The following is an 18,558-nucleotide window of genomic DNA, read 5'->3' as shown; positions in this document are numbered from 1 at the left end:
ATAGGCATTCACTGGTGTTTATACAATGTTTGTGCAGTAGTTTCTGTCTTCAGTTTATGGTCACTGATTTTATAGTTATACAAGTCTGCCCTAATATTGCACATCTGAATGTAGGGAAATGTTAACTGAAGTTCTATATTGCAACTTAGTTAGCAATCTAATCTATTTTTGAGCTGTTCTTCCCACTAATGCATTTCAGTTTGAGGCTAGCACTGATTTTTGAACAAGACTGTTTACTCCACAGGGCGAATTAAATAATAGAAGTAGCATCACAGAAGTGAATTACATTCTTCACTTGGTTTTCAGTTATTTTCTTCGGTCAAGAGACCCCTGCAATGGAGGTACACACATGCTGCTTGTGCCAAGAGGGCAGCAGGAGGCTAGGGTTTTTCATCTAACGAAGTAGAAGTTATCCTGATTCTGCTCTAATGAAGGAAGCAAGTTCCTGCAAGCACTAAGTAAATTTTCTATTGGGGTTTTGTCCTCATTTCGTTGGCAGAACTGGGCTAGACTTCACTTCCATGCGTTTGATTGATTACACTACCAATATCATGAATGAGTTCTATTTATCAGTGACTTTTTTTTATTAATGGCACACAAGGACTAAGCTTTCTTGTAATGCCAGATCCCCTCTCAATATAGGTCAAAAGACATTACACTGGTGTAGAAACTGATGCAAGGTTTGTGTAACACAAGTGTTTAACAACTGAAGTCTGATAACAGTCATAATCTAGTTGTATAAAAGTGAGTTTACTAATGTAAACTGTCCTAAGTAGCCTTGAATTCTTAAGTACCAAGGTCTATGGTGACAGTAAAGCTAGTAGCGATGTCAACACTTACTGGTTCCAAAAGCAGTTTTATTCTGTCCATATGAAAAACCTGCATTAGTGGTGGAGGAGCCAAACAGTCCAGTAGCTGCGCTGGATGTAGCTGTGGAGGATCCAAATAACCCAGCAGCTGCTACCGCTGGATTTGAGGGCCCTTTCCTGTTTGCCTGGTAATCTTCCAAACGGAGTTCCTAACCAAAAAAATACTAGTTTTCTTTACACAGTCATTCCACGTGGGACAAGCCAAGTTTGAGCAATCGCGTTGTAGCTCCGAGATGCACTAAGCTCAGAAATTGGACACCCACCGCCCCCTCAAAAAAAAACCCCAACATATACAGAGGGTACATTCAAAGTTTATTGCCGCTTTAGAGAGGTTACAGGTTTCGAAGTTAATTCCAGTTCTGACAGTACGTTTCCTTAAGTGCACCCACTAGTTCATGTTAAGCTTGTGAAAGATTTTTTGGTTTTTTTTTTTAAATAAACAATGACCCACCTTGTAAAGTTAACAGGGCCTTTTGACTAGGAGAATTGTTTAAGTCTTACAAACAATTTGCCTTTCAAGTGACAGGTTTCAGAGTAGCAGCCGTGTTAGTCTGTATTCGCAAAAAGAAAAGGAGTACTTGTGGCACCTTAGAGACTAACAAATTTATTAGAGCATAAGCTACAGCTCACTTCATCGGATGCATTTGGTGGAAAAAACAGAGGAGAGATTTATATACACACACACACACACACACACACAGAGAGAACATGAAACAATGGGTTTATCATACACACTGTAAGGAGAGTGATCACTTAAGATAAGCCATCACCAGCAGCAGGGGGGGGAAAGGAGGAAAACCTTTCATGGTGACAAGCAAGGTAGGCTAATTCCAGCAGTTAACAAGAATATCAGAGGAACAGTGGGGGGTGGGGTGGGAGGGAGAAATACCATGGGGAAATAGTTTTACTTTGTGTAATGACTCATCCATTCCCAGTCTCTATTCAAGCCTAAGTTAATTGTATCCAGTTTGCAAATTAATTCCAATTCAGCAGTCATAGAATATCAGGAATCATAGAATATCAGGGTTGGAAGGGACCCCAGAAGGTCATCTAGTCCAACCCCCAATCTCCAATATATCACATTGGTAGATGCGCAGCATATGCCATCATGTGCCAGCAATGCCCCTCTGCCACGTACATTGGCCAAACTGGACAGTCTCTACGTAAAAGAATGAATGGACACAAATCAGACGTCAAGAATTATAACATTCAAAAACCAGTTGGAGAACACTTCAATCTCTCTGGTCACTCGATCACAGATCTAAGAGTGGCTATCCTTCAACAAAAAAGCTTCAAAAACAGACTCCAACGAGAGACTGCTGAATTGGAATTAATTTGCAAACTGGATACAATTAACTTAGGCTTGAATAGAGACTGGGAATGGATGAGTCATTACACAAAGTAAAACTATTTCCCCATGGTATTTCTCCCTCCCACCCCACCCCCCACTGTTCCTCTGATATTCTTGTTAACTGCTGGAATTAGCCTACCTTGCTTGTCACCATGAAAGGTTTTCCTCCTTTCCCCCCCCTGCTGCTGGTGATGGCTTATCTTAAGTGATCACTCTCCTTACAGTGTGTATGATAAACCCATTGTTTCATGTTCTCTCTGTGTGTGTGTGTATATAAATCTCTCCTCTGTTTTTTCCACCAAATGCATCCGATGAAGTGAGCTGTAGCTCACGAAAGCTTATGCTCTAATAAATTTGTTAGTCTCTAAGGTGCCACCAGTACTCCTTTTCTTTTTGCGAATACAGACTAACACGTCTGCTACTCTGAAACCTATTTCCCCATGGTATTTCTCCCTCCCACCCCACCCCCCACCGTTCCTCTGATATTCTTGTTAACTGCTGGAATTAGCCTACCTTGCTTGTCACCATGAAAGGTTCCCTCCCCTCCCCCCCCCGCTGCTGGCTTATCTTAAGTGATCACTCTCCTTACAGTAAAAAGAAAAGGAGTACTTGTGGCACCTTAGAGACTAAAATTTATTAGAGCATAAGCTTTCGTGAGCTACAGCTCACTTCATCGGATGCATTTGCATTTGCTGTAGCTCACGAAAGCTTATGCTCTAATAAATTTGTTAGTCTCTAAGGTGCCACAAGTACTCCTTTTCTTTTTGCGAATACAGACTAACACAGCTGCTACTCTGAAACCTCTCCTTACAGTGTGTATGATAAACCCATTGTTTCATGTTCTCTCTCTCTGTGTGTGTGTGTGTGTGTGTGTGTGTGTGTGTGTGTGTGTGTGTGTGTGTGTGTGTGTGTGTGTGTGTGTGTGTGTGTGTGTGTGTGTGTGTGTGTGTGTAAATCTCTCCTCTGCTTTTTCCACCAAATGCATCCGATGAAGTGAGCTGTAGCTCACGAAAGCTTATGCTCTAATAAATTTGTTAGTCTCTAAGGTGCCACGGGTACTCCTTTTCCTTTCAAGTGAAGAGCTTTCCGAGTTAAGACCCCAAAGAGAAGCATACATACTGGAGAGCTCCACGGCCCCTAACTGCTAATCATCCTCTCATTTCCTCTACAGCGAAGAATTGTTCTTTACAATATGTTTCTCCCTTTCATCCCAAGATAGTCTAAAAGTTATTTTCAGATCTGTAGAGGGTGCCATGTTGAGCATTTAAAAGCACAGCTGATGCAAATGAATAGTGAATTGCTCTACTGGATGACAAGTCAGCCTGCCATCAGCATATATCACTTTAGAACATTAACAGCTTTCAAAGAATGACATTAAAATTATGCAGATGCTGAAGATTAAATATTTTAATGTGTTGTATGGACCTAATATCAGGATGTTCATATACCATGTAAGTCATAAGACCAAAGCTTAGTGAGGGAAGCAGCAAGCAAGTTTAAATCTTCGATTTGACTGACCTCTAGGGATTTGCTTTCATACTCCTTCATAGCAGTAATACACTGATGCTTAGTGCTGATGTTAGTGCTAACTCCAGATTTTACCATAGTATCTGTGCCGGTTGGTGGCTGCAAGAAAAGAGTTAGATACTCAATTTGTTTCATGTCCACCTATGTGTTTATAAGTAAATTTCTACTGTCCAGATACATACTGCCTAAATACAAAGCCTAAATTTAGTACAGGAACTGGAATGGTGCAGCATGGTGCTATATGTAGCTGTGGCCTTCCACAGCAATCAGCTCAGTAAATTCCCCAGAGCAATTCTCAGAACTCAGTGCAATTTTCCCTTTTAGATTGCAATTTTTAAAGGCAACATGTCCCCAGACTTCTGATATAGTTCTCTAAACCCTTTGAAAGTTATCCCCAACAACCTTTCTCCCTATCCTAGGGAAGATCACATATGCTCAAGTTTGTCTTCGCTATTCTGTCCATTCTTTTGAAGTTCATCATTTCCTGAAAGACTGTTTCAGTGAAAAGTCTCCATTTCTATTAGGATGCTGCAGTACGTTGTGTGCACTCTCAACCCTCTTTAAATGTGTAAAGATCAGTCACGGGGCATTTGGCAGGATGCTCCGCATCCTCAGCTGCCCTCCAGGGCAGACACAGAGGTTGAAACCTTTCACTATTACCCCATTTTTGCAGTTTCTCCTCTTTCGGACCATCATTCACTTCTCAACTGCCACAGAATCTTCAGGGTCATTTATTCCAGACACCTCTTAAAGGGGCCTCATCCTAAAGAGTAGTCTAGAAAGAGTCTTAGTGTTTCAATTAATCTTTCTAGAGCTGTGCTGACTCTAAAGGGGACAACATACCACTAACACATACCAAGAAAGCTTAGTCTCCACTGCTATTAGTCAGAATTTAGACTTGATTATACAAGAGTTGCAATAGAATTTTAACATTTGTCAGCCCTCTGAAAATTCTATTTTAAATGACAGCTAATAATAAAGACTGTTCGGAAAGAATTCAGACAAGCTCTAGGTCTATGCAGCTCTAACAAGTCTAGCTGAGAGTTAATCTATGTTTCACATACAATAATTCAAGACTTTTCCATACCAAAGTAAGCTGGTGAATTATTTCTGGACAACTGCTTGCACAAGCTGCCTCCACTGCAATAGTTCTACTTAAGCGCACATGCCTTCTACAACTGCCTATGAATCAGTTATTTTATTCCACAGGTCCTAGCAAGCCAGCATTTTAAGTAAAGAATAGCAGAATGTACAGTTCCCTACAGTAAGGAGAAGTTAGACCTTAAGAAAATAAACAGCACTTACATTAAATTTAATGGTAGTCCCAGTTGGAGCAGCAGTAAAGCTAGTTGGCCCAAAGAGAGAGCCAGATGTACCCCCAAAAGGATTGGAGGCAGTGTTAGTGGTTCCAAAGAGACCTCCACTGCTGGTACTCGTTCCAAAGTCTGTAAATAAGAAAAAAAATCCATACTAAAATGAAGATTGAGATTTTCCAAGTGTGGTGGGGTTTTTTTTTGTTTGTTTTTTTTTGTTTTTTTTTAAGAACTACAACCCAATTATTTTATTCAGACCACACTAGAGTACTGAGATTTGACAGCATAGTTAAGTTTCAGAAGCATCTATTTAAGCGTAAAGGCTTTTCTTCTGTCTCCTCCTTTCATATACCACTTAGATGTCTTTGAAATAGCTCACAACTTCATTGGTTGAGGACAAACTTGGGATAGGTTTCACGAGACAGTCATGTATACAACCTATAGATCAACAAGAACAGACCAAGACAACCACATGACCATGTCTAGCTATTTAGATTGCACCCCCCGCCCCCCAAAACTCAGCCATTATTGTGCTACTATTTCTTCACATTAGATCCTAACTTAGGCTAACCTATTTGGGGAAGAGACTGTATTGTCTGTCAAACAGAAAGTATATTTGTGGGAGACTGATTCTGCTGCCTTAAGTTATATGCGAACAATGCTCTTACAGTGGCAAAGAACAGCCAGAATCAATGAACACAGGTGCGATCAAGTATCTGTCACAAACTGATCCAAGATAATGTAGAACTACCTACCACCAGGATATTAAGAAAACAGGTCTCAAGTTTGTCTGGCACAGAGGTCATCCTGCTTCTCTGATGACCATCTCCTGTTTGGAAAACTCCTCAAGTTCCTGATTTAACACTCCCTGTATTACCTACAAGCTTCTTGATCCTCTAGAACCTTTCAAGAGATTCTCTGAAAGCTTTTCATAAGGCACTAAAGGAGCATCAGTGGAATAAGTAAAAACATTGCTATTGGGGATTTATACCAATGCAGGAACCCTACATTTACATTCCCCTGAAGCAGTATTCTATGGCAGAAGATCAAGCCTGTGCTCAGTACATTCCACCTACTGAGCAATGGAGAACATAAAAGAGTAACAATCCTAGCCAGTTTCACTCTGCTCCTGGAACCACAAATAGGGAAGTTGTGCACTATGTGCACAGATCTTGTGCTAGAAGATTAATTCAAGAGGCAATGGAAGTGACTCATGCAGTTCAGAAATTAGCTTGGTCCCTTAGGGAAGCAGGGGCGAGGAGTAACTCCACTGGCTCAGAAGAGTTTGTGGCAGCAACTACAAGGGCTGTGTTGTGCTTTTGCTATACATTTCATAATAGGAGTTTCTAATATGCTAGTGCCAGAGGATTAAATGGTGATTTTATTCCTGTACTAGAAAGAACACTGGTGCAGGGATTAAAAACTAAAATGAAACTAATCCAATAGGAAGATCAACTCTTATAACTGGACAAGCTGCAAACAGTAATATCAACCAATGTATTTGAGATCAATGTCCCAGAGTCCTAGCACCAGATATAATATAAACAGCAGACCAGTTCACCTACAAGTACTGTGGATCTCAGTAAATGCTACTGTTGGCAAAGCTTCAGGGAAAAGGTAGTGAAGGCACAGCTGTCATAATCAATCTGCACCATTTGTTCAACCATGTGTTTCATGTTAGTTTAACCATTGTCCTTCAATGTTTACTTAAAGCAAGAAACCAGAGCTGGAAAACATGCAGTAGTTTCTACTCACTTCCAAACCCAGCTGGTTTATTCTGAGCAAAGGCATTATTCTGGGATGAAAAGAGACCTCCACCAGTGCTGGCAGTCCCGAACAGGCTGTTGGAAGTTCCAGTTGATGTTCCAAACCCAAAGCCAGTGCTTGTGGAGGAGGTGGCTGGTTGGCTAAATGTACTTGAACCAAACAATCCTCCTGAAACCAGAATACACAACAGGATTAAAGTTAAAACAGCTATTTTCAACAACACTGTGTGAATAAGTTAGCGTGATGAATTCTGCTTACTGAGGATTCAGTTATACAGCAACTTCAGCTATACCTGGTTTAGTCTGTGTGTTCCCAAAGAGGCTTCCTGTGTTATTGTTTGACCCAAAGGCTGATGTTCCGAACGCTCCTCCACTGGTAGTACCAAAGCCAGCATCTGCACAACAACAGAACTTGTATAATGAGAAGGGCATACACACACAGGAATCACATACTCCTGCTGTACTCCCAGCTTCTCCTAGTTACTTGCTCCATAACTCTGAACAAATCAGTGTCTGTTTTCCACCCGAGTGATGCAATTTAATATTTTTACAGCACTCTGGAAAAAATGAAGTACTACAAGAGTGTTTAGTGTCAGTCATTTAGTGTCATGTTGGAATACAAACATTCCTATTCCATACTGAAATGTAGAGATTTCCACTGTTTACTTTAACATTTGGCATTACTTTCACTCCTTAACTGAATAGCTAGATTTGACAGGCAGCAATACATAAAGCTTATTAATGAAAATTTAGAAACGTTGCAATGCATTTGATCAGCCTTTAAGCCAGTACAAGAACATTAGAAATCTGTAAGGAATAAGCATATCCTGTTTATAATGGGACTATTTTGCATCCTGGTTGGTAGGCTCAGCAGATTCCAAAGATTCTTCACCATGTGCAGCAACAGTGTGCCCTTCTCCTTCACTGTCTTTCTAATGTACCTCAACCCCAATAGGAAGGAACTGCCTTTGAAGATTGGCCTTACCCCACCATTAGAATCACTACTGTAGCTACTCAGTGATCACTTTGCTGGAATTACAGAACTATTACATCATCCACTTAATTTGTTTGCCAGTGCATGAAAACCAACTTTTGAATCCAGTTCAGTTTAACGTGTCAGTTAAAGAACACAAAATTCTATCATGTCCAACTAATTTCCGCTCCCATTAATTTCTCTTTAGCTGTAGTTTACAGTTCCAATTTCCACATTACTTCCAATTACCATTTCCACTACCAGTAGTTTTTCTTCATTAAAAAAAAAATGGTAGCTTTATTACTTACTTTGTCCAAATGTTGAAGTAGTCCCAAAGCCACCAGCACTGCCTCCAAACGGAGTTCCAAATGATTTGTTAAACATTTTCAAGATGTATCAGGTTTTCATAAACCTGGAAAGAAATCATAATTCAGTGATTCATCCAAACCCAATTTTCAGAAGTAACTTCTCAGCTTCTTTACATCCAAAGTCAGTGGCACTGAAGTTCAGAACACTTGAATACCCAAGTCACAAAGTACATCAACCCAAGATTAAATCCTGCATTATGCAAGAATCATTCTTCAGGACAGTCAGAAATTCAATTAAGAGGTAGGAATCCGGGAAAGATCACATAACCTGAGCAACATCATGGGACATTTCAGTCTTTGAAAAGTCACTGAAGAAGCTAACTGGCTTAAAATGTTACCAGCTTGTCATGCAAGACCGATATAAAGTTCCACTTAAAGCCTTTATAGACCCTGCTCCTGTCCATTATATTTGTAACCTGCAATGAGCCAAGTAGCTTCATCCATGAGTCCTAAAATATCAGTTTCTGTATAATTTAAACTTTCATCAAGAGAGGTTTAGTCTAATTTTGGGTACCAAGAACCCTCTATATGTGAGGCAAGAATAACCAATACAACATTCTCCTTGGTCAAAAGACAAACATCTCTAGTGCCTCAGTTGCTGTTCACAGCTTTACAGAACAGTGAATTAATGACACCCTGGGCAGTTTTGCTGGTGCTATTTAGATCACTATGGGCAGCAGTAACTGTAAAATCATGATAATTTCAGACTATTTCTTGGGCAAATCATCAGCAACAGAGGCAGGCACTGTAATTATTCACAAGGTAGGAGGAACCTCCCTCCCAAAAGAGAGGGGCTATGGAAGGAGAAGAGCAAAGATCACTCCCTTTAGAGCTGCCAGGAGGCACCTCATTCTCCTTTCAAGCAGTTGGGAGGGGGGGGGGGAAAAAGGGATGTTCAAATTTCAGACCCTTATTAGCTAGAAGCTGATACAAAGCAACCAAAAACCTCCAAGAACTATGGCAGAAATTCCAGAAGTACCCCCAACCCCCACAGCATAGGAGGACAGCAAGGGACAGAACTCTACCCGGACATTGCTGTCCTTGGACTTCAGTGGTGATGCCTGGCCACATTCATAAGTTTCTTACTTAGGACTGATAGATGTCTGCTAAGTTTTCTGTTTTTTTTTTTTTTTTTTTTATGTTCTGTACACCGTGATAACCAAGGAGTAAGCTATATTTTTTTACCTTTTCTGACAATTTCACCTGCATTCTGGCATCCAAACTATTTCCACTAGGACATTTTGACCACCACCTGCTCCACCGCATTTCCCCAGGTGCGAGGTCCAGATCTTGCAATATTCAAATATACCTCTGTGATGACATACCCACTTCAGTCAAGTTATGTATCTTAACCATACCAATAAAAAAGCATTCTATAATGAGAACTGACACGCTCTCTATTCTTACTCCAAGTATTCTATTTGTTGAATACCTCAAACAAGAGGCAGGAAACAGAAAGAGTACACACACATTATGTTTGTGACAGACCAGGGTGCAGGTGTTTTTGCCACTGTCATAAAAAATGCCTAAGCCCTGTCTGTGCTACTATTTCCAACACTGGTTAAGTGTACATTGGTGCAGAAGACTGCTTATCTTTCCTAGTCTGTATGCAATGTTATTGTAGCCATGTTGGTTGCAGGATATCAAGAGAGACAAGGTAAGCAAGGTGATTATCTTTTATTGGACCAACTTCTGTTAGTGAAACACACAAGCTTTTGAGCTTACACAAAGCTTGCCTTGAAGAAGAGTTCTGTGTAAGCTCAAAAGCTTGTTTCTCACTCCAACAAAAGTTGGTTCAATAAAAGAGATATTACTTCACCTAGCTTGTCTCTTATGTTTCCTAGTGAAGAGACACCTCAAAAGATGCCTATTATCTCAGGTTTCATAAAGAACAATTCAGTCAGCATGTTGATAGAGTGCCAAATGTATGGTATAATTTAATGATAAACTTAGCAGTTAAACAACTTTTTCTTTAGTTTCTTCAAAGTTCTCCCCTGAGGAACATCCAATCACAGCAATTTATTGCCTGCCAAGTTCTTAAGTTGTTCCCCAACATTTAAAAAAAAAAAAAACAAAAAAAAACCACCTCTGAAAGTCTCACCTTTGCCTATCCCCTGGTTACTCTTTGTAGATGACATGCTTTCCCCCACTCCTCCTATTATCCTGCATGAAGACGACATACATAGCAATATTAGCTTCTCTGTAGTCTCCTTATCCTCTACTTGTCTCCTTTACGCCCTTGTGATAAAAGGACATACCTACACTAAAGAACTGAACTGTTCTGACACAGCTATGATGCCGTTCCCAAAAAAAAAAAAAATAGACATCTTCAAAGCAGATGCCTGATTGAAGGTTCACTGTCCAATACATGAACTTGGAACAACAGATCTGACACTGCAAAAACACAAGCACTGTTAGGCATCCTAAGTCTTCAAGTAAACACATTTCAGAAGGGTAGGACCAGTACACCGTGAAACCAAAGTTATGGTGTAAACACACTCCCTGAAGATGATACAGGGACACACTGGCCCCTCTTAAAGATAAGGTTAGGATGACAGGGTGATGGACAGATGTTTTGATCAAACCAACATGTACAAGGTAAAGGGGCAATACATAACTTATTTGTAACAAAGTATAAAAAAGGGGGTCGCAGAGGGTGTGTCTTTGTCCAACTGAAGGGGGAATGGAAAGTCCTACCATTCACTAAGCCACGTACATTATCACAGGCATACATGTGCTAGTGACAATGTAGACATTGATCCGGGGAGTTAGGAGCATGCTTTGACGACAATAAACTTGGCCGAGTGCCGTCACTACAGAACCAATTCTGTGGTCTTTTTGGGAAGTTCGACTGAGGTCTGCTGGGTCAGCTATCTGTGCAGAGCCAGCATAACGCACACACACACGCACGGACAACAGACTACAGGAAGTAAGTGTCCAACTCTATTCAGCACTGTGAGGCCACAGCTGGAGTACTGTGTCCAGTTTCGGGCACCATACTTTAAGAAAGGTGTGGATAAACTGGAGAGAGTCCAGAGGAAAGCAATAAAAAGGTTTAAAGAAACCTGACCAATGAAGAAAGGCTTAAAAACCGGGTATATTTGGTCTTGAGAAATGGCGAGGGGGCCTGATAACGGTACTAAAATATGTTAAGGATGGCTATCGATCATTTTCCATGCCCACTGAAGGTAAGACAAGTAGTAATGGGCTTAATGTACAGGAAAGAAGATTTAGGTTAGATATTAGAAAAAAAGCTAACTATGAGAATAATTAAGTTGCTGAATAGGCTTCTAAGGGAGGTTTTGGAATCCCCATCATCGGAGGCTTTTAAGAAACAGACTGGACTAACACCTATCAAGGATGGTCTAGATATACTTGGTTCCTCAGAGCAGGTAGATTGAACTAAATGACCTTTCAAGGTCACTTAAAATCCTATGTTTCTATTATTCTGATTCTATAATGGTACCAGTTTAAGTAGTTCAGTGTATCCGCTCTAGCCATGCAGACTTCATGTTCAGAAGCATTGCAATTGTTACATACTCCGACTACTCCCATTTTAAACGTTCTCAACTGCAGTGCTTTCTGGCAACCTAACCCAGAGTTTCTAGAACCAATGCATTCTAGATTTCAGACAGCCACCAGTGCGCTTCAGGAGAATAGTGGGAAAGTTATCCAAAACTGGTGCAGACTGAAAGTTCAAACTAAACTGATATTAGGCTCTGCTGGAAGCAAGTGTAATCCAAAGGGTATTTGGGACATCAAAACAAATCACATCCACACAAGCATAGGAAACAAGTTCTTAGCACAGTAGACTTCTCTTGTGTAGACAAGGAATGATTCACTGAGTTCTACAGGCTTCTTATGGCTTGTTATTCAAAGTTATCAAAAATAAGGCAGGATGTTGATTTAAACCGTAACAGCTATTCCAGAGTAACTCCATGTGGGGACCTCTGATTCCAGAATAAGTGTGTCTTTTTTCTGGTTTCGCTTAGTTTACTTCATGGATTATTTCTTCATTTAGGCCAAACTTTTATACCTTCCCGTATATACTAATTTCTATGTCACCTTTACTTCCTAGTTCTGAAGTTCCTTCTTCGGTTACATTGCTCCTGAGCAGCCTAAATGGCAATTCAATTTTATCCTCTTAACTTTTCCCTTTAAGCTTATAGCTTCCTCACTTTCCTGAAACAGCTCTTCCTGAAGCTTAGTGTGCCAGTAGTATTGCTTGGTATGATCCCACAAGAATGATAATCAGGGTTACTAAAGCCATGTCTCCACTAGGAAAATTTTCTTAATATGGCTAACTCCTGCATCTGCAACTCAGTATGGAAGATAACCCACTGGCTCATACCACTGTTTTAAGCACGGTCCCAAACTGACCTGCTCTGAGTAGCTTGATACCAAAGTACTTGAGTGTGGCAGCAGTCAGTAGCTTATCTACACTAGGGTGTTAACAAAATAAAAAGGTTGATGGAGCTGAATTGATGTTAGTGGGGGGTGTATATCAAAAAATTCTCCTTACATAGACAGGGACCTCAAACCAAGATCTAAGTGAGTAACAGCCATTCCTTTGCTCCAGAACAATCTGTACCAATCAGCTTTTATAGCTTAAAAAAACCCAAGCAGCTTCCAACCACATTCCTAAGTGATGGTCAACCAATTTCTCTGAACTTAGTTGAAGTCAATCACTATTAACAGATTTTTTATTCTGTTCCAACTTAACCATCAGGGTCTAGCTCCAAACGCTAGTAGTACACCCACACTACATTATTTTCTATGTATAGTGATAAAAATATGCTTAAATTCCATTGACCTGAGATTTATAGTTTTACCCTAGTTCCTGCCACCCAGACATTGACAATCAATAGTGCTGCATCCACTTCTATAACCTAACTTCTCTTTCCTACAATAAACCATTGACATTTGAGTCTCTTGACACTCGTCTTTCCAATTCTCCCTTGCCCCTAACTCACATACCATTACAACAGCTTCCTCTACTACTGATATCCCTAGAGTTTATCTAATCTAAGGGCTTCTCAGCTCCTGCTAGTTCCCCTCCCCACCCACAACTGGTTTAACATACAACCAACCTCAATTTTCATTTTTAAACCAGGCTCCCTTCTGGATAAGTTGGGGATGGCAGACTCTCCCATCCTCCCGTAAAAGCAATCTTGTGCCTAAACTGAACTAAATCCTCTCTTACATGCACAAGATTAAGCCACCCAATCCAGGTAACCATTCTTACCAATTTAAAAACTGGTGCCATTTATAACTAGTGAGTAGCTAATGTTAGAGAAGGGGTACAACTTTTTCTTATCTCCCACTGCATCCCATCTGTAGCTTTATGCGGCAAGTTACTAAGCATTAGAAATTTTTATTTTTGTACCTTGTCCAGCACCAAACAAATCAAGTCTTAAGTGATTACCGGGACCCTACCCGAAGTCCCCCACATTACTTGTGCTACATGTAATTACAGTTACTGTCATCTCTAGAAAAAGAAAAGGAGTACTTGTGGCACCTTAAAGACTAACAAATTTGAGCATAAGCTTTCGTGAGCTACAACTCACTTCATCGGATGCATGCAGTGGAAAATATAGTAGGGAGATTTTATATACACAGAGAACATGAAACAATGGGTGTTACCATACACACTGTAACGAGAGCGATCAGGTAAGGTGAGCTATTACCAGCAGGAGAGCGAGGGGGGAAAAAACCTTTTGTAGTGATAATCAAGGTCGGCCATTTCCAGCAGTTGACAAGAACGTCTGAGGAACAGTAGGGGTGAAAAGTAAACATGGGAAAATAGTTTTACTTTGTGTAATGACCCATCCACTCCCAGTCTTTATTCAAGCCTAAGTTAACAATGTCCAGTTTGCAAATTAATTCCAAACTCAGCAGTCTCTCGTTGAAGTCTGTTTTTGAAGTTTTTTTGTTGTTGAAGAATTGCCACTTTTAGGTCTGTAATCGAGTGACCAAAAAGATTGAAGTGTTCTCCGACTGGTTTTTGAATGTTACAATTCTTGACGTCTGATGTGTGTCCATTTATTCTTTTACGTAGAGACTGTCCAGTACGGACAATGTACATGGCAGAGGGGCATTGCTGGCACATGATGGTATATATCATATTGGTAGATGCGCAGGTGAACGAGCCTCCGATAGTGTGGCTCTGAGTAGGCCTATTGATGGTGTCCTCTGAATCGATATGTGGACACAGTTGGCAACGGACTGTGTTGCAAGGATAGGTTCCTGGGTTAGTGGTTCTGTTGTGTGGTTGCTGGTGAGTATTTGCTTCAGGTTGGGGGCTGTCTGTATGCAAGGACTGGCCTGTCTCTCAAAATCAGAGAGTGATGGGTCGTCCTTCAGGATAGGTTGTAGATCCTTGATGATGTGATGGAGAGATTTTAGTTGGGGGCTGAAGGCGACGGCTAGTGTCGTTCTGTTATTTTCTTTGTTGGGCCTGTCCTATACTAGGTAACTTCTGGCTCCGTCAATCTCTTTCTTCACTTCAGCAGGTGGGTATTGTAGTTGTAAGAACGCTTGATAGAGATCTTGTAGGTGTTTGTCTCTGTCTGAGAGGTTGGGGCAAATGCGGTTGTACTGTAGAGCTTGGCTGTAGACAATGGATCATGTGGTGTGGTCTGGATGAAAGCTTGAGGCATGTAGGTAAGTATAGCGGTCAGTAGGTTTCCGATATAGCATGGTGTTTATGTGACCATCGCTTATTAGCACCATAGTGTCCAGGAAGTGGATCTCTTGCGTAGACCGGTCCAGGCCGAGGTTGATGGTGGGATGGAAATTGTTGAGATCATGGTGGAATTCCTCAAGGGCTTCTTTTCCATGGGTCCAGATGATGAAGATGTCATCCACGTAGCGCAAGTAGAGTAGGGGCATAAGGGGATGAAAGCTGAGGAAGCGTTGTTCTAAGTCAGCCATAAAAATGTTGGCATACTGTGGGGCCATGTTGGTACCCATTGCAGTGCCGCTGATCTGAAGTTATACCTTGTCCCCAAATGTGAAATAGTTATGGGTGAGGGCAAAGTCACAAAAGTTCAGCCACCAGGTTAGCCGTGACATTACTGGGGATACTGTTCCTGTCGGCTTGTAGTCCATCTTTGTGTGGAATGTTGGAGTTGAAGCTTCTACATCCATAGTGGTCAGGAGGGTGTTTTCAGGAAGATCACCGATGGATTGTAGTTTCCTCAGGAAGTCAGTGATGTCTCGAAGATAGCTGGGAGTGCTGGTAACGAAGGGCCTGAGGAGGGAGTCTACACTGCCAGACAATCCTGCTGTCAGGGTGCCAATGCCTGAGATGATGGGGCTTCCAGGATTTCCAGGTTTAAAGGATCTTGGGTAGCAGACAGAATACCCCTGCTCAGTGATCTAGGGGTACGTGTCTGCGGATTTGCTCTTGTGCTTTTTCTTCTTCCCAGGGAGTTTCTTGAGCAGATGGTGTCGTTTCTTCCCCCCCCACCCACTGTTCCTCGCATGTTCTTGTCAACTGCTGAAAATGGCCCACCTTGATCATCACTACAAAAGGTTTTTTTCCCCTCTCCAGCTGGTAATAGCTCACCTAACCTGATCACTCTTGTTACATACAGTGTGTATGGTAACAACCATAGTTTCATGTTCTCTGTGTATATAAAACCTCCCTACTATATTTTCCACTGCATGCATGCGATGAAGTGAGCTACAAGCTGATACTCAAATCAATTAGTCTAGGGTGCCACAAGTCCTCCTTTTCTTTTTGCAAATAGAGACTAACAAGGCTGCTACTCTGAAACCTCTCATCTCTAGAACAGCCATAATCATTGTAGCATCTGAAATACGAGACCAGTCCCCCCCACCAGAACCAAACACCCCCCCCAACAAATCTTAATATTCGCTAAAACACCATTATTGATGGGGGGGAGGGGACGACGGACCAGCAACAAGTTCAGAGATGAGCCCTATTGCTACCCTCCCGTTACCACACAGGTTAGGTGGTAGAAGACTAGCAATAACCACAGCACAATACACAGATGCCTTCTGAGGAGACATCCCGCCCCCCCCCCAGCTATACACCCCCCCCTCCGCTCGGAGGAGACACCCCAATGCTACCCCCCTACTCGGGCGACACAGCCCACCCACCCCCCCGGCCCCTTCTGCAGAACACCCCGTTCTGGGGGAAGACACCCCGCCGCACTGCTCTGCCCTGCCGCTGGAGGGTCACGACCCGCCCCGGCTCGCTCGCTCCCACCCTCAGGGGCAGCCATCCCCCCTCCCCCCGTTGGAGACGGAGCTGCCTAGGCCGCCCCTGTGGGGAGAACCGCCCCACGCGCCGAAGTCCCCGGCAGGCCTTCGGAACCCCCCGCCCGGGAGACCAGCCCCGGGCAGAGGCCGCCGCTCCCGCGGGCAGGAGGAAGAGGCCCGAGGGCCGCGCTCGGCCGGCGAGTCAGGGGCGCGGCGGCCTGGTCCGAGCCGCAGGCGGGAGAAGGGCGCCGGGGGCTCCGCTCCAGCCTCTCCGCGGCCCCGGAGCCCGCCCCGCCCCTTACCGGGAACTCGGGCCCCGCTGAGGGAGCGACTCGACCGAGCGGCACCGCCACGACGCCCGCCGCCGCCGCCGCCTCACAGGGGGGGGAAACTGCGTCACACTCCGCTCGCGCGCGCGCGCACGCCCCCCCCATGGGCCCGCCTCGCCCCCGATCCGTCAGCCTATTGGCGGCCGCCGTTTGAAAGCGAGGCAGGTCCCGCCCCCGGGCAGGCTCCTCCTGCTGATTGGCGGGAGGGTGTTTGGAACGTCATGAGCGACCCGAGTTCTCATTGGTCAACGCTAGAGCGGTTGCTGCGAGATGAAGCACCGGAATCCGTCCTCCTCCAGCGGCTGCTGGGGTTTCTCTACATCCGGGTCCCTGAGTCACCTCGACAGGGCGGGGAGAAGGGTGGGGCTTAACCCTCCTTCCACCAATCAGAGGGCATCCCCGCGTTCCCATGGCAACAGCATGGGCGGGTCTGGGGCGGAGGCTGCCTGCCTCCGCGGGGAAGGGAGGGTCTCCTGGGCCACGTGGGTGACCCCTAGAGTAACGCAGCCAGCAGCTCCCCCTCGATGCCCCAGAGTAAACCCAGGGCCCTGGCCTGGCCTTCACCCTGCCCCACAGTGAGCACCCCCTGCCCAGCCAACCCCACAGCACAGGCAGCCCCACACCTCAGCAGCCCGCTGCCCTCGCCCTGGGCCGCGCTGCCTTCGGGGGCCCAGACAGCAAGTGTGAAAAACTGGGACGGGGTGGCGGGTCATAGGAGCCTATATCAGAAAAAGCCCCCAAAATCGGGACTGTCCCTATAAAATCGGGACACCTGGTCACCCTACCCTGCGTCCCCCGCCAGCGCCTGATCTGCCCGATGCCCCGCTTTGCCGAAAACAAGCTTCAGCCGACTAGCACCCTCGGGGCTCTCCTACCGCACCTCTGCAGCCTGGCCGGTTCCACATGCATGTTCAAGCCTCCTGTGAGGAAAGTCTGTTGTTATCGCCTCAGAGAGACATGGTAGACAAGAGAATATCTTTATCCCACTAAATTGGTCTCACCTTGTCTCTCTAATATCCTGGGAACGACAGGGCTACAACACTCGTGTCGTTTCGCAAGCACCATCAGTCTGCTCGGTGCACTACGAAAAGTAGATGGGGCCCCCGTTCCGAGGAGCTGAGAATCTAAAGAACCCCATCCTGCAAGTTTTTATGCCATTTAACTTTAACAGGAGTGATCCCATTGAAATCAGACTAGACTGGCCTTCTAGATTAGAAAAATGTGATTGGCAGTATAAATATAATATACCAGATGAAGGTTAGATGAAGCAGTTTACAGCTTTTTTCTCTCTCTATTTTACACTGCTTTCTCTGATATGACTAAGCTTATTTCTTAAATGGAGAACTGAGACATGGAGCAGAGAAGTTGCCTGCTCAAGCTGTCACATAGTGAGCCAGTGATACAGCCTGGGAACAGGCACCAGCCCCAATACCCAGTCTTCTGTTTGAACTATTACTTGCACGGAACTCGGAGGGAGGATCACAGGTTGCAAGAGGAAAGAGTTTGGAGGGGACACCAAGAATTCAGTTGGGCATAATCTTTCCTGCCTAAAAACCCACTTCTTCAGGTTTTTTACCCAGGAAAGCTTATGCCCAAATAAACCTGTTAGTCTTTAAGGTGCCACCGGACCCCTTGTTGTTTTTGTGGATACAGACTAACATGGCTACCCCCGATACAAGAATTCAGTGTGTGTCTACCAGGCTGGAAATGTCACTAAAGTCAGAGAGTAACAAATTTATTTGAAAAGCAGTACTTGTGGCACCTTAGAGACTAACAAATTTATTAGAGCATAAGCTTTCGTGAGCTACAGCTCACTTCATCGGATGCATCCGA

The 18,558-nt window shown here is 43.6% G+C and overlaps 1 protein-coding gene across 4 annotated transcripts in view; it reads right to left on the bottom strand.

The window, feature by feature from the left end:
• Positions 1-16,878, bottom strand: part of NUP98 (nucleoporin 98 and 96 precursor) — a 62,132-nt gene extending 45,254 nt beyond the window's left edge. For 2 of the 4 annotated variants that reach the window (XM_038377710.2, XM_038377873.2), the window contains exons 1-7: positions 16,699-16,855; positions 8,108-8,211; positions 7,120-7,221; positions 6,816-6,995; positions 5,053-5,192; positions 3,739-3,846; positions 841-1,018 (exon numbers count right to left, since the gene is read on the bottom strand). In XM_038377710.2, the coding sequence (XP_038233638.1) occupies positions 841-1,018; positions 3,739-3,846; positions 5,053-5,192; positions 6,816-6,995; positions 7,120-7,221; positions 8,108-8,183 (784 nt within the window). In that variant the 5' untranslated portion in view covers positions 8,184-8,211; positions 16,699-16,855. Of the gene's footprint in view, positions 1-840; positions 1,019-3,738; positions 3,847-5,052; positions 5,193-6,815; positions 6,996-7,119; positions 7,222-8,107; positions 8,212-10,268; positions 10,332-16,698 lie in introns of those variants that run through there. The other 2 variants (XM_038377785.2, XM_043503981.1) reach the window with 2 other exon arrangements.
• Between the last annotated feature and the right edge of the window lie 1,680 nt (positions 16,879-18,558).

This window comes from Dermochelys coriacea, chromosome 1 (assembly GCF_009764565.3).
Source record: "Dermochelys coriacea isolate rDerCor1 chromosome 1, rDerCor1.pri.v4, whole genome shotgun sequence".
Classification (NCBI taxonomy): Eukaryota; Metazoa; Chordata; order Testudines; family Dermochelyidae; genus Dermochelys; species Dermochelys coriacea.
The sequence above is the reverse complement of the archived record's forward strand: the minus strand, read 5'-3'. Positions and strand labels throughout refer to the sequence as shown.